General features: G+C 39.7%; 1 protein-coding gene across 8 annotated transcripts in view; it reads left to right on the top strand.

Moving 5' to 3' along the window:
• inpp4b (inositol polyphosphate-4-phosphatase type II B) overlaps nucleotides 1-25,124 on the top strand; it is a 229,559-nt gene that overhangs the window by 184,882 nt on the left and 19,553 nt on the right. For all 8 annotated transcript variants that reach the window (XM_056371175.1, XM_056371174.1, XM_056371172.1 and 5 more), the window contains 5 exons: nucleotides 2,624-2,728; nucleotides 6,687-6,795; nucleotides 14,724-14,907; nucleotides 21,378-21,713; nucleotides 22,581-22,719. In XM_056371175.1, coding sequence (XP_056227150.1) covers nucleotides 2,624-2,728; nucleotides 6,687-6,795; nucleotides 14,724-14,907; nucleotides 21,378-21,713; nucleotides 22,581-22,719 — 873 coding nt within the window. The remainder of the gene's footprint in view (nucleotides 1-2,623; nucleotides 2,729-6,686; nucleotides 6,796-14,723; nucleotides 14,908-21,377; nucleotides 21,714-22,580; nucleotides 22,720-25,124) is intronic.

Here is a 25,124-nt window from a genome sequence, read left to right as displayed (position 1 = left end):
TCCAGTAATAGAGGTACGGTGGATTTGTTTTCATGTTTGGCCAACCTGCCAAATGGTGTGGCAGGTAACAGGTTTTAACATTGACCTTCTGTAATACTGGAGCTCTGATTAATGTATACTGTTTTTTTTTCCGGGGGAAAGAGTGTGTATTGCTCAGTTAAGTTCGGCACATGTCAGACAGACAAGCAGGAAAGCGTGGAAGGGTTCACTTTGCATTTTTGTTATTATGCGGCAGTGAACAGACGGTATGAGCTACAAGGAACACACTTTGATCCTCCCTGCCATACTGCACTACCACTCAGACGCACAAATTAAATATGTCCAGTAACTCAATAATCTGTAACATATGAGCTGTGAATAAAAATATTTCCAGTCATAATATTCAGAAACCGTAGCAGTTTAGACGGGACTACAGATTGGTGGTGCTATAAATGTCTACAAAATGAAGACTTTACTGTAGAGGTTTACAGAGGAAGCATTGTTACGTTTGTTACTTTACATTTATGTCTTTGGCACATGCTTTTTCCCAAAGTGATGTACAAAAGCTATTTATTAATTATTGAATTTGACATAAGAATATATATTGTACCCAACAGCTAGCATGCATATAAAATTCATATCTTTTTATAAATGCCAATAAGTCACTGGTAATAAGGTCATTTTAAAATATTACTCTATTGCTGATTGTTGTGAACCTAACTCTCCTCATAAAAGCTCTTGTTCTTTAGTTGTTCTGAACACCGGGTATTGGGTAGGTCTTTCCTGGGGAAAAATCACCTCCTCTGGTTCAAAGGAATATGATGATGATTTTTTTTTTCACATTAGTAAGAGCAGTTTGCTTGAAAAAAAAAAAATCAAAGAATCCTGGGGTGGATTCTACAGTAAGCCAAGATAAGCCACAGCCTTTGTGGGCAGAGAGATGACAGAAGAGCAGTGGAAAAAAAACGTAAACTTTATCAACAGACAGTTTAAGGTCAGACAGTTTACGGGTAAGATGTCAAATCCCTGGAAATAATGGTCTGTGTCAGATGATCGCTGTGATCTCAGAACTGCCAAATTTAACTATCACAAAAGATAATGTGAAAAACAATGAAATAAAATTTTGTAGATGTAGGAATAAGAAAGAATGAAAGAACCCACTGAAACATAACAGTAATAGGGAAAGTCTATGCAGTGCTTTATTAGCTAACATGACAAACAGGCCTAATACAGTGAGTTCACTTATAATGAAAGTTAACAGACACTTCAATTACAATAATTTACAGTAGTTTTTACATTACAATTGGGATTAATGAATTACATTGACATTGTTCAACATGCATTCCATCAATGATCCTCTATAACTTCTACAGCCACAAAACTCGTTCATACAAGCTGGAAAACATGAAACCTTTTTTTACTGGTTTTGGAGAAAGGAAATTCAAAGTCCTGGGTCTTTAAAAGAGGATTTAATTAAAAGTTTCAATGTCAAAGTAGATGAAACTTTGTAATATGACATGTTTTTGGTCTTCTGTACCTGTTCTGAAGACTTTCATTTTAAGTGAATTACGTCTACAACACTGTTAAAATTTCCTCTGCTGCTTGATTGTTCTTAGAAGCTGAGCTTCGTCTCAAAGAGGCTCATCAACCCTGTTTACATATTTGAGATTTGAGCAGTCAACATGGAGAGTCAGATTGTGATTTTGAGCTCAACTATAAGCCACAAACAAAGAGTATCATTTGGCAGAAAATTTTAATTGGACGTTCTGAGCAAAGCAGTGGCGGCAAAGGGCATAAAATCCTGTGCTTAAAGGATTACACTGCACATTAGTGGACGTCATAAGCAGCTGATTGAAAATTAACTATTTTTGAGATGCTTGTTCATCTGTAATTGATATATTCTCTGTCTGATATATATGTATGTAGATGTGTGTTAAATAATCTTGCCTGGACCATTAAAAGTGGAATGGCTTGTGTGTTTAATATAAGTTTAATCATAACCCAATTCAATACTGTTTTAGATAGTGTTTGTGTAATCTGTGACATTTTATCTTTCAATTCTGCTTTCTTTAGGAAAAAGTCTGGGTAAATTGGGTTTTACTACTTTGAAACTTTGATTGTTAGATTGTTAAAGTATATTCTGAAAGCTTGTACTCATTAAGCAACCACTCACTGGAGACAAATGAAAATCATCATTGGATTTTATACATTCACCTCAATTTTTCTGCCAATTAAGTTGTGAAAATCTCCACAACCTAAACAATTGTGTAATTGAATCTGCACTACAGCTGCTACTACAACCTTTAACTTCAATGGATTTTAATTTGGTGTTATGTACTCCCTTTTGTCATTCAGTTCTTCATTAAATAGATCTCAAGTCATTCAGTTGCAAACAAGTTTTCTTTTTATGGGAAAATCAAAGAGAACATTTAAACATCAATCCAATTTTCTTATCTAATGTTTGCTTATCTGTTTCTGTGTCTTTGTTCCTCTCTTCATAAGAACATTAAGATCATAGTATAGCTATAGCAGATGGTAAGGGCTTTCTGTAAAACAGGAGGCTATATTAGGGATGTTTTTACCGCTTCGCCAACACAATTATGTTTCATGACAAAATTACATACTCGTGTCTCTGTTTTTTCAGGTCGGTCATTCAAGCCAAGCTGCTGCAAAGCCCAGAAATCTCTGGAGTTCATCCCAATAAACCTGCACACCCAGCGGATGAGGGTGACATGCCCCAGAAAAACAGGTATTACATGACTGCCTTAGCCTTGTCCTGGACTTAATGTTACACTTACCAACTTCATGCTTCATCTAGATCGGCTCAAAAGCACCTAGGTTCAACGGAACAGAGCTCTTTGAGCTGAATCGGTTGTAACCTAAAATACAGCTTCCACAACATATGACACACATTTTATAAATTGAAACTGCTGTTGTCTTTCTATGCCTGACATCTCCATCTGTCAGGGATACTCAGTGGGCTGAGACAGGGTGGTTCTAGGTCCTCACCCAGGCTGAAAGGTGACAGTTAACTTGGCCTGGGATAGATACTCAAAATGCTAATTAAGCCCTTTGTGTTTTTCCAGAGAGAAAGACCAGGCTGTCTTGCTCCAGCCCTGCTCTCTGGCTGGCAGAGTCTGTTACTGCCCTGGAATTGTCTCAGTGTACTAACTGTGTATCACGGCAACTAGCTGCCGCCTCACTATCTGTTTGTGGGCTCCATTTCAACTATACACTCTGTGATTGAAGGAAAGTTATAGACGGATAAATCTTGACATAAACTGTGGCTCTTTCAGTGAAGACATCAAGAATGACAGATAAAATAAGTAAAATGAAGTCATCATACCATCCTGCTACTGTCTGGCACTGTCAAGACAGAAAAAGGGGGGAAAATAAAGATAAAACAAGCTTTAGAAGAGTTTGTCAATGGAGTGATTGACACACTGATGGTAACCCTCTGTTGGCCCAATTCACATTTTGTCTCAGTTTCAGACAGTGGTGTTTTAACTGAAGTGTCTGTGTGATTATACTCCTCTAGACTGCAGTAGTACCTGGAGTAACACTCCTGAAGGATACACATGGCTCCCATTGGCTTCATGATAATAATAAAGGAATCTGGGTGATTTTTAAAAAGTAGTGATACCAAAAGGGCAAAGAAATAGCTGAGTCACAAAATGTGGTGTTTGTGTCAAATCAAGACACATCGAGAATATTTTCAAAAAATTATATCAACCTCAGTAAATGTTTCATTGAATGAACTTTTATGCACAAGCTGTCTATTTCCCTCCTTTTCCCCTATTCTTAGACTGCACATATTCTCATCAAACACGTCAATTAAATGTCTGAGGGATCATGAAAAGAGACGTCGCTAGACACGTGCAGTGTGCAGAAATTCATTGAAGTGTGAGCTTTAACACATAACCTGTGAGCTGTCCTTCTTCATATTGGGTTGTGCATTATTCAGTGACACAAGATAACTACATATCCATGTCATTCATCATTGACTGTCTGTAATCTATACCCACATTAGTATATAAGTGTACAGCATGTATATGTTTGATCAGTATATAAACAGTCAAAGGAAAACAAAATTCCATCAACACTAAAATATATAATGTAAAATGTAGCTATTGTAATAATTGTCCACATAAATGCAATAAGAAACGTATCTTTGGATATATATAAAATATCCTACAAAATAGCTTTAATCTAAATCTCCACTGATTTAATTGGGTTTTCATAAACAGCATACACTCAGTTGGCAGTTTATTAGTCACACCTAGCTAATACTAGTTCTAGTCTAGTTTATTCTAATACAGGCCTGGAATAAACCAAGATTCATGAAGGTTCAAATTTTCAGTTTTTGTTTAAACTAATTAGAGAGATGTCAATTCAACTGAAATCTGCACTTTATGGTGCTGTTTGCATTAGACTGAGAAGTGATTCTATTTTTTTCGTTTACCGTATTTATATCAATGAGTGTAGGCCAGATAACAAACACTTCTGTGAATAAAAAAACTGCTAACAAGACGATTGCACCAAAATGGCCATTCAGTCAGAATATCTACTACTACTACACTACTGCTCTTCTAGTTTTAATTTACGGTAATAACCTTGTCTGATAGTGAATTACTATTAAATTGCATATTTTGTCCGATTTGAAAAGGAAAAACACGTGGAATAAATGATTGCAATCAGTCATACACAGGAAACATGAACCCGCTCCTTGATGGAGCTGAATCTCAGTTTCCAGCCGTAGTCAATTGCTCTATTGTTCCATTTGATTTTCTGTAGTGATGCATTTCCTTGAGTTTGGCTATGCAATCCACTCCACAACACTGAGCTATTCATTTTCATTTTGTCTATTGATCATCCAGCAAGAAAAGGAAATTGGGAGGAAAAAAACACTTTGAGCTCAAAACAGTATTCATTTGTTTTTCTGGGAATGGCGGTCTTCTGTCTCTAAAATGACAACTGCAAAATATTTCCAGCCTAAAAAGCTCAACTTGGCAAAGCTGAACTAAAAGCATTGTTCAGCACTCATTTGGGTCAAGTTAAAGGATGTTTTCTCATTGTTAAACAGGATTGTGGAATGGGTTAAGTATGAATAATAACCACTCATCCTGACTGCCACAATCAGTTTCCTCTTTTAGAAAGAGATTGTCTTCATTCCGCACCTAAACAGCTTTTTCTGTTGCTGATGTATTGTGAAAAGGATGGTGTGAGTGTAAGAACAGGCAAATCAGGCACAAATTGGTCATTGTGCTTGATGTTCTGAAACCCGCCATTGTATTTCAGTGTACTTCTGCTGTGGGAGAACCAATTAAGGGAACTTGGACATCTGAAAACTCTAGGGCCCAAACGTGTGGAGGACAGGGAGCCTCATGGCAAGGCACAGGGATAATTAATGGAAGAAGCAGTGGGTAGTAGCAAAGCCCCAACATCAAACCACTATTGGTCTATTGTGGTGTTGTTAAGGGATAGGAGACTGTTGGTCATATCATTCACATCTCTGTGGCAACACTTGGAGCTGTGTTGTGTCATTAATTTCTATTTTCAACAATTTTTCAAGCAGTGTTTTCCTACGGTCAGAGCTGTGCACTCTTGCTTTCCCAGGGGTGTTCATTAACTGACCTGGCACTAAACCACACCAAAATATTCGCCCCCATAATCCCCCCTTCACTCTTTTTCTGATTTAATTGTCAGCCCCATCCATTACTCATTCAAAACAAGGCCTGTTGTAAGCACCTCTGTGCCCGCCTAGCCGTCTGTGAAGTGTTTATTTACTTCTGATGGTGGTGTGCAAATTGGAATGAAGCGCTGTGACATTGGCCGTCCTTCTGGTTCAGCATGGGACCAGCGCTACATTAAGACCAAAAGATGGTTGGAGAGAGAGGGCTGGTAATATAACAATAAAGACTCAATATAAATCAACAACAAATATGTTTGTCTAAAAGTGGGGAGTAATGTCATAGCCTCTTTTTTGTTCATTCATATGGCACATTTGTTGGTGCATAAAAGCCATTTGTATGTGTTTATTGTATATTTTATGGAAGGGAACACTTCCTGGGAGCGCCACCTCACAACTTTCACATTTTAATGTGAATCAAAGCATTGAAACAACTGCATGGTGTATTCATAAAAACTGGATCAATACTCATGTCAGGTAAAGCTCTCAGCCTCACATACCTCATGCTGGGGAGAGAACACTCACACATGCCACAAAATACTTGAACATAGGAATATAATAACTAGTAATAATATAAAAACAATGCAAAAACATTATAGCAATGCTATAAATGTTATAAGCTCCAATAGAAAAAAAACCAAAACATTTCTCCATACTCTATAGAATGAATATCTAACATGAATAAAAGAGATAACTCATAATTGCATAACATTATATGGTACACTATAATGGTAATACTACCGTATTATGTTCATATATCATACAAGATGATATATAAGGCTTTCATCCAGGAATGTTTTCATATTTATATGCAAGATACTTTAACATCATCAGCTTTTGATATAAAATGCAACACATATTAGGGGCATTTCTGTAGATGATCAGTACAAGTACAACTTGAAATTAAATTTATTTTACGGGGATATTGTATTTTCTTGAATAATATTTTTCAAGGTCCTCCAGTACCTCCAGTGCTCAGTGTTTTAGACATCATCAATTCCCTTTTCTCTCTTTACAGATGCATTCTATGACATCGTCACTGTTGGTGCCCCTGCAGCCCACTTCCAGGGCTTCAAGTGTGGTGGTCTGCAGCGTCTCCTAAGCAGATACGAAGCAGAGAAAAAGAGGTAAGGAAGGTATTGTGTTTAGAAGGAAATGGGGGATTTAATACAGTATGCAGGGGTGGAAACAGGCTTGTATTGACTAAAGAATTTAACCTGGGCATAATTGATAGTGACAGACAAATTTGTCCCTGGCCTATGAACCTGATTTTCCAAGCCCCATACAGTTACTTACAGCCAGGCCATGTTGAACTTAGAATGGAACTGCACTGACTCTGACAGCTCAATTTGACTGGAGGCAACAGGCATGATGGAAAAGGTTTGTTGAGTTGCTCTGCATTGGTTCTTATCCCTGGCAAGCTTTTTCTTCTTGCTTTTGAAGATGAATGTTAACTTCTCACTGGAGAGCCATCCATTTTTCTACAAATTCCCAGCTGCAGCTCACTTGAATTCAAAACCAAATGGTCAGACTAAGGTTTTAAGAATGGGAGGAATTCTCAGATGAATTTTTGTCACTAAAAAATTTATGAGTGTGTATAGTGCACCTGGATAACAATCCATAATAAGTAACTGCCAAATGAATGTACAATACACACAGTAATAATCAGTCATGATTTATTATATTTCACATATTTCATAATATTTCGAAAGGAATCCTTAACCTGAAAAACTACAAATTCTTAGAAGAAAAGCTGAGCACTGTACCAAGAAGTCTGAGCTATGTACCGGCTTTGCTCAGACCAAACTAGAGATTCATACAAAGATAGATGTATACGCTCATGCAGTGACTGAAAGTCACGTCTTCAAACCTGAGATCAGCAGTATCCTGTAAATTTTGCTGTCTTTGCCCTTTGGTTCTGGGATGGAGGTATATGTCTCTGGAGTTCAGTATGTGGTCACTTGAGTGATGCCAGAAGAAATGAAGGGTGATTTTTCCCAAAGCTCCCCATAGAGTGCAAAGTCATTACAGACCATGCCAGATCCAATTAGTTACAGAGTTTGCAGCTCAAGAAAAAGGGGAAGGGAGGCAAGATGGAGAGGGGTGAGGTATGGGTATAAAATGGATAAGTTGATGGGAAAATAGTTGGAGGCCTGTGCTGATAATAAAAAAAATAAAGAAAGGACTTCTTTACGCTAAAGTGCACAAGTACATTTGCTGAAGATGGTCAGTTTTATCTGCTAGAATGAACTATGATAAGGTTAGCATATTTTTGAGAATCCACTGAAGTGAAATTATTTTCTTTGAATGAGAGATTAGACTTCAGAAAGAATTCACAGGGGAGACATAGCTTTTTGTTTCATATTTGACTTAGCTAATGACTCACTGTAGCTTAAATTTTCCAATTTTCCGCCTGGCTAACTGACTACGGCCTTCGCTAAGCCTTATCCGTTTGACCTGGAATGCAGTCGTTTGTCAGTCAACGTCAGAAATGGGAATAAACTCAGTTCCTCTGTGAATCCACAGTGGCGATTGTTATGAAGATGTGTGTTTACTTTAAATTACACACATTTGCTATTTTGCGGTTTAATTTTCTTTTATTATACATTCACTAAATGTCTGACAAAATATTTAGCCTAGAAGAACCTGATGAGGTGTCTCTGTTGTGTGTGAATGTGAAGCACTGTAGTCATGTGTGCTGGTCCAATTGAGAGTCACTTAATTGCTCTGCAAGTCAGCCTATTTCACCAGACCAAAGATTCATGTGCGCACGCACACACACACACACACACACACACACACACACACTTACACTCACACTCACACTCATACTTCTCCCAGTTTGCCTCCTTGCCTTTCAGAAGCAGCCTTTTGTAATCACATTTGATTAAAAAGGGGACAATCTGCAAGATGTGAGACTTGGCTATTCAATGTGATATTAATTCATCAACGAGAAGATGGAAAAGGATTGAGGAAGGGGGGAAAAAAAAGAAAACCTGAGCACAGAGGTGTTACCAGGAGGGCAATAAAAGAGCTATTCGTCTTTGTTCCCTGGACACTAGAAGAGAAGGAGGGGTGTTCTTTCCAGATCCATTAAAAACCTGCATTGGTCAAACTTGGCAATGACCAGAGTATGCAATGTAGTTTGTCTCTCAGGATGGGCAGGAAAGAGTTTAATCAATAGCTACACTTAGTATTCCTCCAGATACCCTGCACATGTACACACAGGGCAAGAGCATTTATCTTTCATTAATGCGTACAGTCCCACTTAAATGGCTGTTTTAAAAGTCACTGGATTTTTATCCGTTTTTAATTGAACCCTATAGACATAGCTGTGGATTTGCTGATGTGGTCTAATCTTTCATTAACAGCCTCTGTTGAATTATTCAGTTAATCTGCATAACGATGCAACACACTTTTTTGGAGACAGATTTTATGGAACTTGAACTATTTTTTTTTAACTGCACTGATGGTGTGTACGTGTCTGGGCGTAGAAGATATAGTACATGTTTTTGACTTGCATACAGTTTTCCAGCAGAATGTTGGAAAGATGCCTTTTTGTAAGGTCAACTGTGTCTAGTTGGTGCAGAAGCTGTGCAGTAGAGTCCTCTCTACATGTGTCTTTGAATTCTGTATGGAGAGGAAGGAAGCCCTGTCATTTTGCCAGGCCTCCTGGTCAAGCAGGGCTGCCGGATGACACATTTCTGGGACACAGAGAGTGGTTGAAACTACATTGCGCACGTTTAATAGAGTCTCTTGGGGCCGATGTTCAGATTTAATGTGACTAGCAGCATGTTGTCCAACAAAATAACTTCCTCCCAGTTCTTCTGTGTGCGTTTGAGCGACAGGACATTGGCAGTGGCTGGGACTTCATGCTGATGGACAGCAGCTTGGAGTTTTTTTTTTTGCCTGATCTGGAATCAGCCTACTCCAGGTTCTGTGGGGACGTTGGCAGTATCCTTGAGGCTTATCTGGTCTCAGATCAGGGTTTCTAGCTCGTGTCTGTACCACTGAGGAAAGCGTTGGCTGTTATTCTGAGAACTGATGTGAGATGGGTGCCCAATGGGGGATTCAACAACAGATGGGAATTTGCAGTTTAAAAGAATCTGGTTTAAGATCAGTTCTTCCAAAATATGTCTATAGCAAACTTTATATTTTTACTGTGGCCATAAGGCAGTGGCCTGGTGTGAAATCTATGATTAGAGTGTGCTGTCTAAATGACGAAGGAGGCTTTGGCAGTCACCTGGAGTGCTACAGGGCACTCTGCTGACGTAGCTGCATTTTACTCCTGCTGGCTGTCAGCAGCAGGCCACAAGCTCTTCATTAATTTTCTCTCCACTATTAATTAGCCATGCGCTGGAGATGTTGGCTTAATTAGGCCGCTGGGCCCAACAGTTTTCTCTGTCTCATTAATGTTATAACCAATTTCTATTGATCATTTAGGAAAACCAAGGAGGAAGTTCCTGGCCACACTGCTAGTTTCAGTGATGTGTTAGCAGACTAGACCTTCATCCTAGACTCAAGTTTACCTGATAAAGTGCTGCCCCACTAATGTCTGAGCACCTTTTTCCAGGAGATCCAGTGCTGTGTGTCTGTGTGAAATTTGAATTATAAGAAGATAAAGCGCAATAATTTCATGAATCAAAGTGCAGGGGCAAAGCACAGTCAGGTTCACCGTGCATATTGTGCAGAGGGAGTGGTAGAACACCTCCTGTGTTTTTATGGCCGGAGGCGCGTGGTGCACTCAGGGTGAACGTAAATGAGGTGGGATTAAGAAGAATCCATTATCATACATTATCAGTGAGTGTGTTGAAGTCTGGCAGCAGTCCTTTCTAAAAGCATTGCTCTCCCAACAAAGATGTACTGATGTCATGTAATGGAGTCTGGAGGAGCTTCACCTAAGAGGAAACTAATACTGTCTCACAGGATGTTGAGAGTTGCAGAAAAGAAAGAGAGTTGTTGAAATACAGGGCCAGCCCGGATACATCTCTAAGGCCGGATGAATTTAATTATTGTTTGTGAACATATGGAAAATCTAGCAGTCTCCTTTGTTTTCTGGAGTGATGCTCCATTTTATTTGAAATCCCAGTGGCTGCTTTCAATTAGCTCTTATGTGCATCAATAATGTCACAGCTGCCAAACAAGGAATAAAACAGTTCTGTATCATGTCTGTGTCTGTGTAAACTGAAAATTACAGTAATGAAACTGGATGTAAGCCACAAATACAGTAACTGTGGTGCTTTTATAAGAAGTTCTTTTCTCCAGTCACACAACTCTTAAATTTAACCAGCACAGTTACATGACCAGACATAGCCCTGCTCTACAGTGCTATACCGTGCTGCTCTTCACAGCCACAAGTCAATCTTTACTGCATGTGTCAGGAGGATGGCACAGTCTCCACTGTGCACTGCACTGCATATACTGGGATGCTGTGTAAATCTGGCACATGTAACTGAAGTTTGACAAAGTGTTCCACGTAAATTAATGACTTCAGATGGAAAACAAACCTGACAACTTCAGATGGCTTTATAGGGAGTTAATCAGCTAAAAGCGGAGGCCTTTGAACATGCAAGCTGTTATGGATGAGAGATGCTGATAAAAATCGAATATTAAACTTTACTCTGCATCCTGGAATTAGTGCTATAATTGGAGTATAACTCTGTGCAATTAGATGTGTCTGCAGGTAAGATTTTTTAATGACAAAAATGCAGACAAGCAAAACATGAATTAAAGGGCTTGTGTGATTTTAAAGAGGTCCATAAGGATCCGATGCTGGTCACTATGACCGGCGATAATGAGTCATAATATATAATTTATGTGTACTATAAAGGAGTCTGTACAAATAAGTCCCTTTCATCCACTGTAGCTCCAATTAGAGAGAGTCAACTGCAATACAATTTGTGGGTACATTAGGAAGCTCTGCTCATGAGGTGGTAAGTCTGTATACATGTAGAGGTTTTCTTGCAAAAAATCAGAGGATTGTTGATCTTTATTTGACCGTGGCACAGTGAAATTGAGCCTGTGCATCACATGTATATGGTTCCTTCAGGAGAAAAAACTCCAATTCATTTAAAATGCTCTTTACTGCATGTGTGGAAATGTAAAATAATGAGTCTCTTAGGTTTATACAGTACACGAATCACATGCATGACTTAAAGTTTTACATAGTTGTGCCTCACAGTAAACATTTGTATAAAAAAAAAAAACAATTCCCAGCGCTGCTACAAGTACAAATAACCATCTCACTTTACTTTTCTAAGGAGTTTTCCACTTTCTTTGTGATTATTTCAAATAATATAGTGCCACAATGCAAACAGAAACGATAGATCAGGGACACAAAATGGTCAGAACAAATAACACCTGCATAAGAACAAAGTAATCTGTCCAGATTGCAACATTAAAATAAGTCTGCTCTCCACCTAAAAGCAGTAAATAACAAGTTCTTCTAGGAGCTACTTTAAATATAAGTTATGGATTTAAGCAGTAGGAAGGCTTTTATAGGTTCAGTTGTGCTGTGAGTCAGCTTGAGGCTAAGTCCTGCCAACCTTAGACCTACACAGATGAGAAGACTTTTCTACTCTTGTACATATTTATAGTATATGGTGCTATTCAGATGCAGACTTCAATCACCTCCTGTCTGTCATATCCTCGACAAAAGATAAATAGTCTAAGCTCCACAAAGGTAGTGTTTATTCCAGCACTGTTGGTATTGGATTATATGATGCATTTTTGTGTCCACCCCCTGATTTATTGGTGTTGTAATTTAAAAACTTGGCACACAGCACTGCCAAATTACATCAGGGATGGGAAACATACCCAAGGTTTGAAATGACAAGCAGACCCTCATGTGCAACATCCCCTTTGGTTTTTCATCAAGTCTGTATTCACAGATTTATGCTGCTTTACCTTTGCATGGTTTGCCGTCTTGCTTGACCCTGTCTGGACTGACAGCAATGCTGATGAGGCAATTAAAGTTCCTTGCCTTAGCCAGCCTTAGAGGGGATCAATTCTGTCCTCCAGCATCAGGTGGCAGGTCCCTACATTCATTATTGCCTGCATAGTCTCCCTAATGGGATTGGATTTGTACTTATGAGTCAACAGGGCTGTTATTGAATCTCAGTTGCTGAAGCTATTGTCCTCTTCCAACAACTTTCTCCTCTGCCTCTTTTCTGGAGTGTCTCTATTGTTGCAGTCCTGTAGGATTTTTTCTCTTTAGTTCTGCATAGTGTAGTTAGACGAATGTAAGCTCACAAGGGATGAAAGGCTTTTACAGGCCTTACTTTGTCGCAGTAGATTATTTAATTTTTGACTTCTGTGTGGCTGAAATCTTAGTATTTGAAGGTATGGTTATGGAAGCGAGGATAACAGAGTAGAAATGGTGGCGTTCTGTGCGGCTGAGTGTTTCAAACTGTTTGCCCTGTGTCTCCCTCTCACTTAGTGATTCCTTTGATTAGCTTTGAGCTTGTGGGTGGTAGTCCTCCAGGGTGCTCATTAGCTGTAATGACAAGGCCAAGATTTTAAAGTTAGCCAGTCAAAGACATAGTTAGTGGCTAGTATCTACTATGCCTAATTTGTTAAGGCCTTGAGATTGTCACACTTATTGATACATCAGGTAGTGCTGTTCTACACAGGGCGACTTCTAAAGACGCACTTTCTTTCCCTCAATGCAAAATTTTTTCGGCACACTGCAGAGAATACTGTATTATGCCAGGCCTTTGTGTGTGCCCCTCCCAGCCTCTCTCTCTCACTCTGTCTCTCTCTCTCTTATGTCAATTATGCCTTAGGATCTGGCTCTGGGGTCTGGCCTACATAGACGCTTGCAGAGCTGTCTCTAAACTAGCTGGGAGGGTTGCAAATGACTGCCTCTCTCCACGCTACATCTGATGGCAGGAAGTCAGTGGAAACTCATTGAAAGTCACTGGAACTTTACCCGAGGAGAATGTTTGATTGGAGTGATTTGCCCTGAATCTTGAAACTGACAAAAGGTGTTTTTGTCTGAGATTAAATAGCTCCCTAGAAATGAAGAAGGGATTAATTATTCATAAAGCGAAAATGGGTTGACATTGGACTGCAGGTCTAATTTAACAGTTCAGACTGAGTACCTGGAAAGCGTCACTGCTGAACATTTTCAAGGCAGCAGAAAAATGAAATGAGCTCAGAAAATGAGTGCACCATAATGTAATGTTTACAATCAGTAAATTCCCATTATTCATGTATTTGTCAATACTCATCTCAAGATAATTAATATCCCTTTGAATACCCCTCTATATCAACGTTTTAGTCAGATGAGAAAATAATTGATGTAAAGCTTTTCTACTGTTGTTAGATAACATGTTTTTTCAGTTCTCTTCTTTCAGATCCAGATCCATGTTGTGTATAATAGTTTTTTATGTAATCAGCTCTGAATCTGATTTATACGTATGATACAAGGTAAATACAATTATGTGCCATTTCTAGCTGTTAGGAAAGGTTACGCTTGTTATTTCCAGCCGGGCACTTAAATTAGATGTTCTACCTGGGGTTTAGAGCTGCTACAGTTAAGTAGCAACTAGGAGTGGTGCATCACTTTCTCCGTGTGTTGTATCTTTATTGGAGATGCTATGCATGGTCTTATCACAAAACATACTGTTCTGGATAGGAAAGCATTGACATATACTTGAGTTACACCTTGTAGGAAAAAACCTATTCTTGATCAGTTGTGCATGTTTGGAGTTTTTGTTTCAGGGCTGTTGCCTCCAGATGGAGCAGGTGAAGCAGCATGTAGCTTGTGGCTTGTTTGATATCAAATACTATCTCTTTCTACTCTGCTAGTTTTGGCACATGTGGACAAGTGGACACTAAGAAAACCAGCAGCACTGATCTAAACGCAACAGCGTCTGTCCAGTATGGCCACAAATCTCATTACAAGCAAGTGTGGTCCAGTTTTAAAATCAGATTTGGGCTACTTTCATTTCTATTCTTAAAATTGATATCCAGTGCTGTATCCAGCCCATGGCCGTACAACTGTAGCAAAATCTGTCGAATCTGAATTGATGTGTTTTTTCCTCTGCCACAGCTTCAGCACTGCCTACCAGTGTATCTACTACTCTCCAGAGCACACAGCCAAAGCTCAGGAGGTACTCAGCACCATGAGCCTCCTCCAACCCCTCATCACAAGCTTGGCGGACCAACTCCTCCAGGCTGCCCAGGAGCACTCTTCAACTGGGATAAAGGATGCACTCAAGAACCTTTCTGACAAGGTGAGGCAACCTCCAAGTCCTTCCCCCACCTTCCCTTCCATCTCCACTATCCCTTTATTCCTCCTTGCTACAATACACAAAGCATCACTTTTATTCTTGAACACATCACCAAACATTGACAGGTAATACCTCAATCTGAAAAGCCTTTTAGTTTAATCTTTAACTGTGGCAATAAGTTCTTTTAAACCCATATTATCTAAAAACTACTCAATTATTTGCTATGGGCTTCTGCTGCTGAGCCTATAAGCAATTGTTTTCCTGGTGGAGCTGAAATCTGAGGACTATTCAGGTGGATATATTGGCTTAAACTGACTGCGACACTAAATGTTTACCCTCTCAGAGGAGTTACCCTATAAGAGTGATTCGATACCAGCTCTGGTAATATCTTTCTGCTAGTCTCATTGCAAATAAAAGCTGCAAATGCAACAAATTCTCAAAATAACTTTAATAAAAAATAAAAAACTTTAAACCCAGCCGTTGATTCAATACATTTGCACACACACACACACACACACACACACACACACACACACACACACACACACACACATATGAACCTCAGGAAAAATCCATAACTCATCATAAAAACGCCAAACTAACAAAAGTGAATAGCAACATGGACGTTTATGGAGCTGAGACGTTTTTATCAGTATAATTAATGAATTACATCTGGTGCTGTCAGATTGCAATCTGTTGTGGGAGAGATTGTTTTTGCCACAGTGGAATAAAGCCCAATCAGCCTGCTTAATTGGTACATTCGCTCTGTCACCACTTCCTCTCATCCTTGATTAGACACGCACACGTTGGCCAAGTAAACCCCTGGCCTGGTCAGCACAAGCAGGGCTGCTCTCTGATTAAAATCTCAAGCTGTGTGTGTGTGTGTGTGTGTGTGTGTGTGTGTGTGTGTGTGTGTGTGTGTGTGTGTGTCTGTGTGTGTGTGTGTGTTGTGTGTGTGTGTGTGTGTGTGTGTGTGTGTGTGTGTGTGTGTGTGTGTGTGTGTGTGTGTCTGTGTGTGTGTGTGTGTGTGTGTGTGTGTGTGTGTGTGTGTGTGTGTGTGTGTGTGTTTGTGGGTGTGTGGGTGTGTGTGGCTGAAAGTGTGAAACTGTGTGTGTTCAAAAGCTGGTGATCACTCTTTCAAGCTCCAAAGCCTCCAATCATGAAGACAACATCACATGATTTGTATCAATATTTCATCCTGCACATCTGGTCATCTATCACAAAAATTATCTTTTTTTTACTTACAGACACACGCACAAGCAGCTGGGTGTTTGCATGCACACACAGACACGTGGTCACTTGTTCACACACATACACACCTGTGGAAGCAGAAGTCAAGTCTTGTCAGCTTCACTGCTACTGCCCCAAAATCACAAATTTGATTCAAAGAGAATTAAAAGAAGAGTTCGACAATTTGGGAAATGCGGTTTCTTTTCAAGAATTAAATTAAAGGATCAATAGAACTCTCGTGTTAGTCCATTACGTATGAAGCTATAGCCAGCAGCCTGTTAGCTTAGCTCAGCACAAAGACTGGAAATGGGGGAAACAGATGCCCTGTCTCTTTCCAAAGGTAACAAAATCCACTTACCAGCAGCTCTGAAGCTCACTCTTTTACACCTCAGCTTTAGTATGGATTAAACAAACAAGCGTCAACATGTTGATAGGTAAACTTGAGTGGTTCTGGTAGGCGGATTTTGTTACCTGTGGAGAAAGCCAGGGCATTCCCTCCTGTTTCCAGTCTTTATGCAAGGCTAAGCTAATGAATATGTTTCACCCAGCTACACGTTTACTATAAGAGTGACATCAGTCTTCTGATCGAACTCTCAGCAGGAAAGCAAATAAGCATACTTCCCAGAGATGTCGAGCTATTCCTTTGACAAACTTCACAACATACACCACCGTCTATCTGTACGTGCTCGATTTACATGAGAAAAATAGAAACATAAATGTGGAAAAAAAGGAAGACAAATCACCAAAACACACCAAAGAAAATACATCCCATCCTCACACTTCTGGTCAGACAGCATTTGTTATCCATCTTACAGACATACAAATAAAGGTGAATGTATTCGTGAGTGGGTGACTGCAGTGAGTGTGAAGTTACTTCAAGTAAAGACAGTGAGTCACACCTTCAGAGAAAAGATGAGACACTTCCAGAAAAAAGGAGGATGTAAGAAGTTTTTTTTTTTTTATCAGGCACTTGCTGTCTCTCGACTTTTTCCTTCTTGGTTCAGACCACCTGACTCCAGGTCTAATTCAATATTTCACTCCAGAATACTTCTCCTGGCCACACTCTGATTAGTGTTGGGCACAGCAGATGTGCTGTTGCTTCTCTATATATGATGATGATTCTGTTGATGATGATAATAATAATTTCACTCTGATGATAATCAGAGTGAAAGGCAATTGCCACGCATCTCCCCTCCCTCCAGCTGTGTCCTAGGACAAGTTATATGTCTCCGCCGTAAGAGTTACCTGGGAAGAGCTGTGGCTTTGATCGTCTATGCATGATTATGTTAAATTATATGGCGTATAGAGGTCATGTCGGCAATAGTGAGCGAGTGTCCTCACAGCCAAGTGCTGTTGGAATCTTACCAGCGCTATTCATGCAGCCTCCGTTCACCTCTCCTGTGATGTTCCACCGAGTGAAAAAGCTCTATTTTTAACTCAGCCAAAATTCGCTCATCCTTCAGGGTAAAACCATTCAAAACCGTTCGGGTGAATAGATTCCTAAAGTTTTCTTCTTCTTTTTTGTCTTTTAAGATCAAATGTAACTTATTTTTTCACAGTCCACAGAGGTGTTTTCTGATTTGCACTTCTGCTCAGTCAAGATCACATCAGCAGATATATTGAACAAAGACTAGCAACAGTATTTCTCCCAAGGGATTTTTAGAGTGTTTGAGATATCTAAAACAGGTAGGTGTTGAAGAGCTACACTGAGGAGTAGTTTCTGCACGTGGAGGAGCAAAGTTGCTTTGGTTTAGCCTTGATAAGAAAATGAAGCTGCAATGATTTTTTCCTTTGCCCAAAGGAGTACACCTCTGATATTTCACTTTGAACAGTATATCTATATGGATCCTGCAGTGCAGTATATCATTAAAATGTTTTCTTCAAATCCCTGCAGATCCTAATCTTAAAGGATACAAACCTGGTACCGACTGGATATTTAGGAATGTAGCTGAATGAAGAGTGACTTCATTCATTCACTTGATACACTTGACTTCTAATATAATTTATCCACTACCTTTTTATCCACAAACAAAAATCCATAAAAAAGCATTTAGCCAAAGGTAAGTTCACCAGCATAGAAAATATTGTATAAGCACTGGCACAGTCATATACATGAGTTCTGTGACCCTGCATTAAGAAGTGCAAATATGACCCAGATTGTTTTAAACAATGTGTGTGTCTTTGCTCACTCATCTCAGGAAAGATAATGAATAATACATGGTCTCATAGATTGCAAATTAACATTGAGGTCAGATAAGCAGGGTTCAATTTGAATATAAATGTACATTTTGAATTCCCAGTTCCTGTTAAGTGTTCTGTTAAGTCATTTTTTAGTCATTTCGACATTTTCATCTTTTTTTTTTTTTTAAGTATATTTTTTGGGCTTTTATGCCTTTAATGGCCAGCACAGTGGAGAGTGGCAGGAAACGGGGAGGCAGAGAGAGGGGGAATGACATGCAGTGAAAGGCCGTCCGATGCGGGATTCGAACCGGGGCCGACTGCAGCGAGGACTGTAGCCACTACACATGGGGCGCCTGCTCAAACCACTACGCTACACGACGCCCCCGACATTTTCATCTTTAAAACAATGTTTACTCCTTTGTATGCGAATGTGTGGATCACAGAACGGTATTCCAGCAGAACTGCCTGTTCTCAGGCGATTACACATTTCTTCTTATCCATAGATTTTAGCTCTCACATCATTGACTTACAGTAATGGAACTCATTTGGATCCATGCGAGGCAATTAAAATGGATATGAATTAAATACAATGGTGTTTTAAATGTAGTCATCGTTTGCTTTCTCTGCTTAAGCATTCATCAAATGGCCCATTCAGTGTGGGTAACAGTCTTTATAGCTTTTGAATCAAGAACAGAACAAAACGTTAAACCAGGCTCAGATGGACCAATAATTGTGTTGTTTTTTTCGTGACTGAAACAGACTGTAGCTGCATCACAAGAGGAACACTGTGGAAGATCTGACAGAGTGTGTGGAAGAGTCAGCGGTTTCTCCTCAGTGAAAACTATAGGTCAGATTTGTGAAAAGTGGTAACAGAAGTAACGGGTCAGTGTTTCTGTTTCACATGTATAACAGTAGACCTCAGTGATGTGAAGGGTCCGCATTAAGTGCATGCCCATATGAGGATAGGAGGTAGGACATGACCCCTCCAAGTATAGATGTAGTGGAGTAAAGGTGAATGGTGGTCAAGGTTTTCAGGACATTGACAGGTGATTCTTTGACAAAGATTCTTCAAAGTGAATTGACCATACTGAATCATCAATGTTACTGACTGGATTAGTAGCTTTTTGGATCGCCCCTCACTGACGACTAAAAGCGGGATTATTTCTGGTTTCTGTAAAAGCTTACTGAAAGCATATGAAAGCCACATAAATGATCATGATGTGATAACTCTGTTGGCTGCTGTTAAGCTATTAAGCTTATAAACAGTGCTCATTTACACCTAGCTGTGTTACTAAATGTTTGAAATCAGCAACAGATTGAACATACTACTGCACTGAAATAGCGGTGGATGTCACAGCCTTATGAATGGTGATGTGATCGCTTAGCTGAAAAAGTGAACAAATTACATACAAATATATAAATATATATATATATATATATATATATATATAAAAATATATATTTACGTTTATTGCATTTTTAAATGAGCATACAAAAATGCATATAAAACACCCCCCACCCACATACAAAGTAAGTAGATAAGCAAATAAGAAAAAATATGAACACAACAAGTAAACAATTACAATATATTTTACAATATGAAAAATAAATAAACAATTTAAGAGAGACTATCCTAGTTCTCAGGGTCCATCAGAGCGGGACCTTTGATATTTAGACGGTACCATTATCTTATAATCACATTTGCACAAAGGGTTCTCATGGAACTCATAGCTCCTCTGCTAAATATCTCAGAAAAGGTCTTCAGATTTTACAGAATTTACCAAAATTTTTTTCAGCCTCATATAAGATATTCTTTATCCATTGCATATGATTTGGAGGAAATACATCCTTCCATTTCAGTAGAATTAGAGGACAGACAAGCAGCATACAGAATGCCAAGAAGTCACACGGGCTTGAACAGATATCAGAGGGTATTCCAAAAAGAGCTATAATATGAAAGGGGTCTATAGTGACTTCGAGGACCTCTGAAAGTGTCTTAAACTAAATTGCTAGCTTGGGGCAGTTCCAAAAAGTGTGAAGACACTGGGGGCATGGGATCATTTTACAACAGTTGCATACTGGATCGATGTCTAGTGATGTATTCACAGTAAGTGTGAATATGAGAGATGGAAAAGTTTAAACCTTTTTATAGTGATTCCCAACATGGTGGTCTCAACTCACCAAAGGACTAAAAGATAAGCTGAAGGGGTTCATATATGATTATATGAGAGGAGAAAAAACATGCAGCCTGTTAAAACTGATCACAAGTCGACATTGCTTCATTTTAAGGGGGTCGTAAGGCAAAAAGTTCAGAATCAATTCCTTATGAGATCCATACGAAGTGTCTCTAGAGCCAGGACAGGACTTGCCTGGGGTTCTTTTCAACACTGATCTACTTCTTTGCTTCCAGCTGTCTGAACAAACTCATTCACTTTTCTGTCCACATCAGGGAGGTAGGCGTTTGTGTGGCAAATATTTGTATATAATGACCTTGAAGGTTTCTTTTCATAGAGGCTTGGCTCATGTGTTTTCTTAGACTGCATTTTGCTGTGGTAATAGAATTGCTTATTGCAGTGCTAACTCAATTACTCTTGAGAGCCCTTATCATTTTTTTACGCAGTGGCGGCGGCCAGCGCGAGGCTCCTTGGTACCGGGATCATCATCAACTTACAGTAGCTGGTGAATTTGAGATCAAAGGAGGTGTGCTCCTGGAGAAGCAGGCTGGAGGAGGAGTAATTGAATTGTTTGTTGTTTGTCGCTGTTTTTGTTGCTCACTGGCTGTGCTGTGGTAATGGAGAGCAGCTACTTTATGGTGAAGGAGAGTGTTCATTTTCCTTGTTTCTTTTCACTCGCTCTGTAAATAGTTACCCGCTTCCAGGTTCACTTGTACCTGTGTTTTCTTCCACCCACTCTCCACCAATGTGACAGTCTCCTTCTCTCCTACTATGTCTCTTGCTTTTTCACCGCTTAAATTTTTCTTTTTTCGTGCTACCCCGCAGTAACTTTCAGTACCTCTTTTCTTTTTTTTCTTTTCCAATTTCTCTTTCTCTTCTCTGCTACAGACGGAACAATTTGTTCACACACTTAAAGATGAACTGGTCAAGAGTGCACTACTAGCACTGCATACAGCGCAGCCCGGGTATGTTTCCAAGAACCAGAAGCAAACCCCAGTGCAGGCAGGTCAACATCAAGGCCACATCCACCAGCACAGTGACCAGAATCAGAGTCCAGTCCAGGGACTTCCAGGTCACAGTCCAGCCACGTCAGTCACTGAGAGCACGGTGGTGTGTAATAATCTGGAAGGATCACAAACCACAACTAGAGGAGAAGGTGGGCCTTTGCCTCTGAAGCATCAAGACTCCATACCGCATCATAAAGAGTATGATGAGGAGGAATGGGTGAGTCTGACTTCCAAATCATTAAGAAATCTTCCATTAAAGCTGTGACTTTTTAAGGTTTTTATTTATTAAACTACAATTTGACAAACATTTTTTACTGCTGGTCCTCACTGTAGAGTAGCGTACACATGGGGAAATAAGATGTATTACAGATAAACCATTTTTATGTCAAATAATTTCATTTACTTGCAAAATTAGATTGCATACCACACATTATTTTTTCATTTTAATGACAGCTTTTCTCAAAGGAATTTATACATTTCATCATGACAAACTGGCTGCAGAAAATTATTGCATGGTATCCTTGTCACTGAATCTAAGTCGTGCTGCTTCTTGTCATTAAAGTGTGTATGACTGTTGGTTTGTTTGCGTGAGGACAGTGTCTGCCACACTGACAGCAGGAGTTTATCATGATTTCTGCACACCAATGCCTAATTATCTCCCAAAATATTCTTCACTGTTATAACGCGTTCACATCATATTTTTGAAGCAACAAAGACCAAAATATACACCACCCCTTTACAATGCATACACATGCTTGGAGTCATCTTTGTACACACACACGAAAGTGAAAGCGTCTATTCGTCAGTGATCGGCAGGAGCGCAGTAAAAGAGAGAGAAAGCTGTAAACAATGGAAACACTTTGTCGGAATATCCAGACAGCAATTTCCTTTTGACCTTTCGGTCACAAAGCCAGTTTAGGCTGTAAAGGGAAACACCTTTTTTCTTTGTTTTTGAACACAAGGGAATAGTTTATAGTTTTAGCTGATGTAACAGTCTTTCTGTATTATTTCTGTTCTGAGTGTGAGAGCGTGATCTAATCAGTGAGGCTGATCTGACTGCTGATTGTGTATTTGGCTCTTTTAGGACAGGGTGTGGGCCAACGTGGCCAAATGTCTCAACTGTGTCATCGCCATGGTGGATAAACTCCAGGAGGAAGACAACAGCAAACAGGAGACAGTCCCTGAGCAGCAGCTAGCTGATGTCATCACCTCACACAACCCTGGTAAGTCACTGTTTTTGTAAAGCACAATCATCAGCATCAGTGAGAAACGTCTATTAAATGTTACGTTTTCAAATTGGCAGGTAACTGATCTTATCTGATGTTTACTGGTCAGTACAGAAATTTGCAATCCTCTCCAGCCACTAGACAGAAACATTCCCAAACTCAGAGGTAGTTTTTCCTCCTCAGTTAAACAGATATTGTGATGCATCGTAGGTTATAACCTTCATATTTATGTTTGTAGTATAATGCTTATCCATCAATATTATTAGCAACATATCTGTTCCAATCACAAAACACCAGCTAATTTTAGCTTGAGAAGCTTTTCGGCCAAAAAAAGAGAATAAATTAATACACAAAATCAAATACATATTCTCACTGTGAGAGAAATGACAATGAACAGTCGTTGTTTTTCAGTCGATCTGCAGCGTCAGTCGACAGGAGTGACACAAGACTCGAGACTCTCTGTTGTTTAAGCATTAGCAAAAACTTAAGTTGTTGCCAGAGAAGTGGATGAAAGTAATATTTGATATGCAGAGCCATTCACTGTTAAACACAAGCTGCCCAGTCTCCCCTTACGTCCAGTGAAATCCTGCCTCAAGCTTGTGTCCAGACAAGTACCCAGCCTGTTACAGCTGCCAACTGGCATACACAGCAGCGGCATTAGTCTGACCAGGCGACAAGGAGAGGCTCTGTGTGTGTCTGTGCTTGGTTTACTATACTTGTGGGGTGCTTTTTGGGGACCAAAATGCTGCACCTCGCAAGTTTAAATGGCTGTTTGTTTAAGATTTGGTTTAAGGGGCAGGGTAAGAATTAGGTTAAGGTTAGGGTAAGGGTCAAGGTTAGGCATTTACTTGTGATGGTTAAGGTTAGGGTAAGGGGCTAGAGAATGCATTATGTCAATGACGGGTCCCCACAAAGATAGTTGTACAAACTTGGTGTGTCACAGGCAAATGCACATTCAGGCATCTCTGCAAGTGTTGGTGTGCTGGTATCATTTTGTGCCTCTGTGCATATGTGTCTGTGTGTGTCTGTCTGTCCAAGTGAACTGGCAGGTAAGAACAAGGCTATCCGCCTGTGTTCAGTCTGACAGATAAGCTCAACCCCCGAGCACCTTTATTAAGACGCTGAACAGGCTCAGAGCAAGTGGTCATCTGCTTGTCTAAATACAAACATGGACAGAATAATGAGAGATGCTTTATCTCCGAGCGGAGAACGATGAAGCCCAGGCTTTTGATGACAAGGCGTTGTGGGGTTTAGATGTTTGGACAGGTGGGCTGGCGAAGAGATGACAGCTGGAGTTCTGTTTCCTCCTTCTCTGTGCAGAGGCGGTATTTGCAGAATGAGATAAGACATGATTTCTCTGACAAGACGAGGGCAAGCCTGATGTGTTATACATTCTTGGTCGTATCCAACTGTTCTGTGTGTGTGTGTGTGTGTGTGTGTGTGTGTGTGTGTGTGTGTGTGTGTGTGTGTGTGTGTGTGTGTGTGTGTGTGTGTGTGTGTCTGTCCACACTGATCCCTGCTTTCCCCCAAGAACTTTTCAATATGTTGAAGCTGAACAGAATGCGTGGTGGGAAAACTCAATTGGAAGATTATTTATCCAACACTGCCCCCTTTTGGTTAGGGAGGGGAGTATAGGAAACCTGTTCTAGATGGAGGAAATGCATATAAGACACCATGAACACACTATAGCCGTGTCCCAATTCCTACATATTATTTCTAATCTGCTTTTGAGTAGTTTGACAAAATGAATCGTACTCAGAGAGGTCAATATTCATACCGAACTCATTTGATCTTTGAGTGTGTCTCAGTGGAATACTGAATGAAATAGAGGAGATAATCACAGCTGCAACAGTTAATAAGTATTAGATAAATATTAAATCAGTAGATTATGACAATTAGTATAAAGTAAATAGTGCCTGTGTTTCCCGACCAGGGGCACTTGTGCTCCAGGGGGTACTTCTGCTGCCAGGGGGTACATGGAACACTCACTACACACAACACACACTAATTAGCTTATCTAATTAAATTAACTACTCTCAACTAACTCAACCACTTGTGATTTGATTAAAAGATGTATCCACATATGTGTGTTAAATGGGAAAATACACAAACAGGAGTAATTGGTGTGATGCTAATCTTTAATAATTTACAATAACCAGTTAGCGGTCCATCAACCTGTGTCAGTTTTAACACATCAACACTACATGTGCAATTGACTGTGTGAAAACAGGGCGCAAAGGTGGGAAGAGAGATACAAACCAGTGGGAGGTTCATTCAAATTAGTCAGCACTCAGCACAAAGCGAGTTGTTGGTATTTTGGTTGAAATTGGCTGTTAGACATTGCACTGAGAATAGATGTCTCAGAACTGCATCTTTTTCTGGCTCAAAGTCACTCTGCTGCC

The sequence above is a fragment of the Seriola aureovittata genome, chromosome 3 (assembly GCF_021018895.1).
Source record: "Seriola aureovittata isolate HTS-2021-v1 ecotype China chromosome 3, ASM2101889v1, whole genome shotgun sequence".
NCBI lineage: Eukaryota > Metazoa > Chordata > Actinopteri > Carangiformes > Carangidae > Seriola > Seriola aureovittata.
This window is presented reverse-complemented; position numbering and strand designations above follow the sequence as displayed.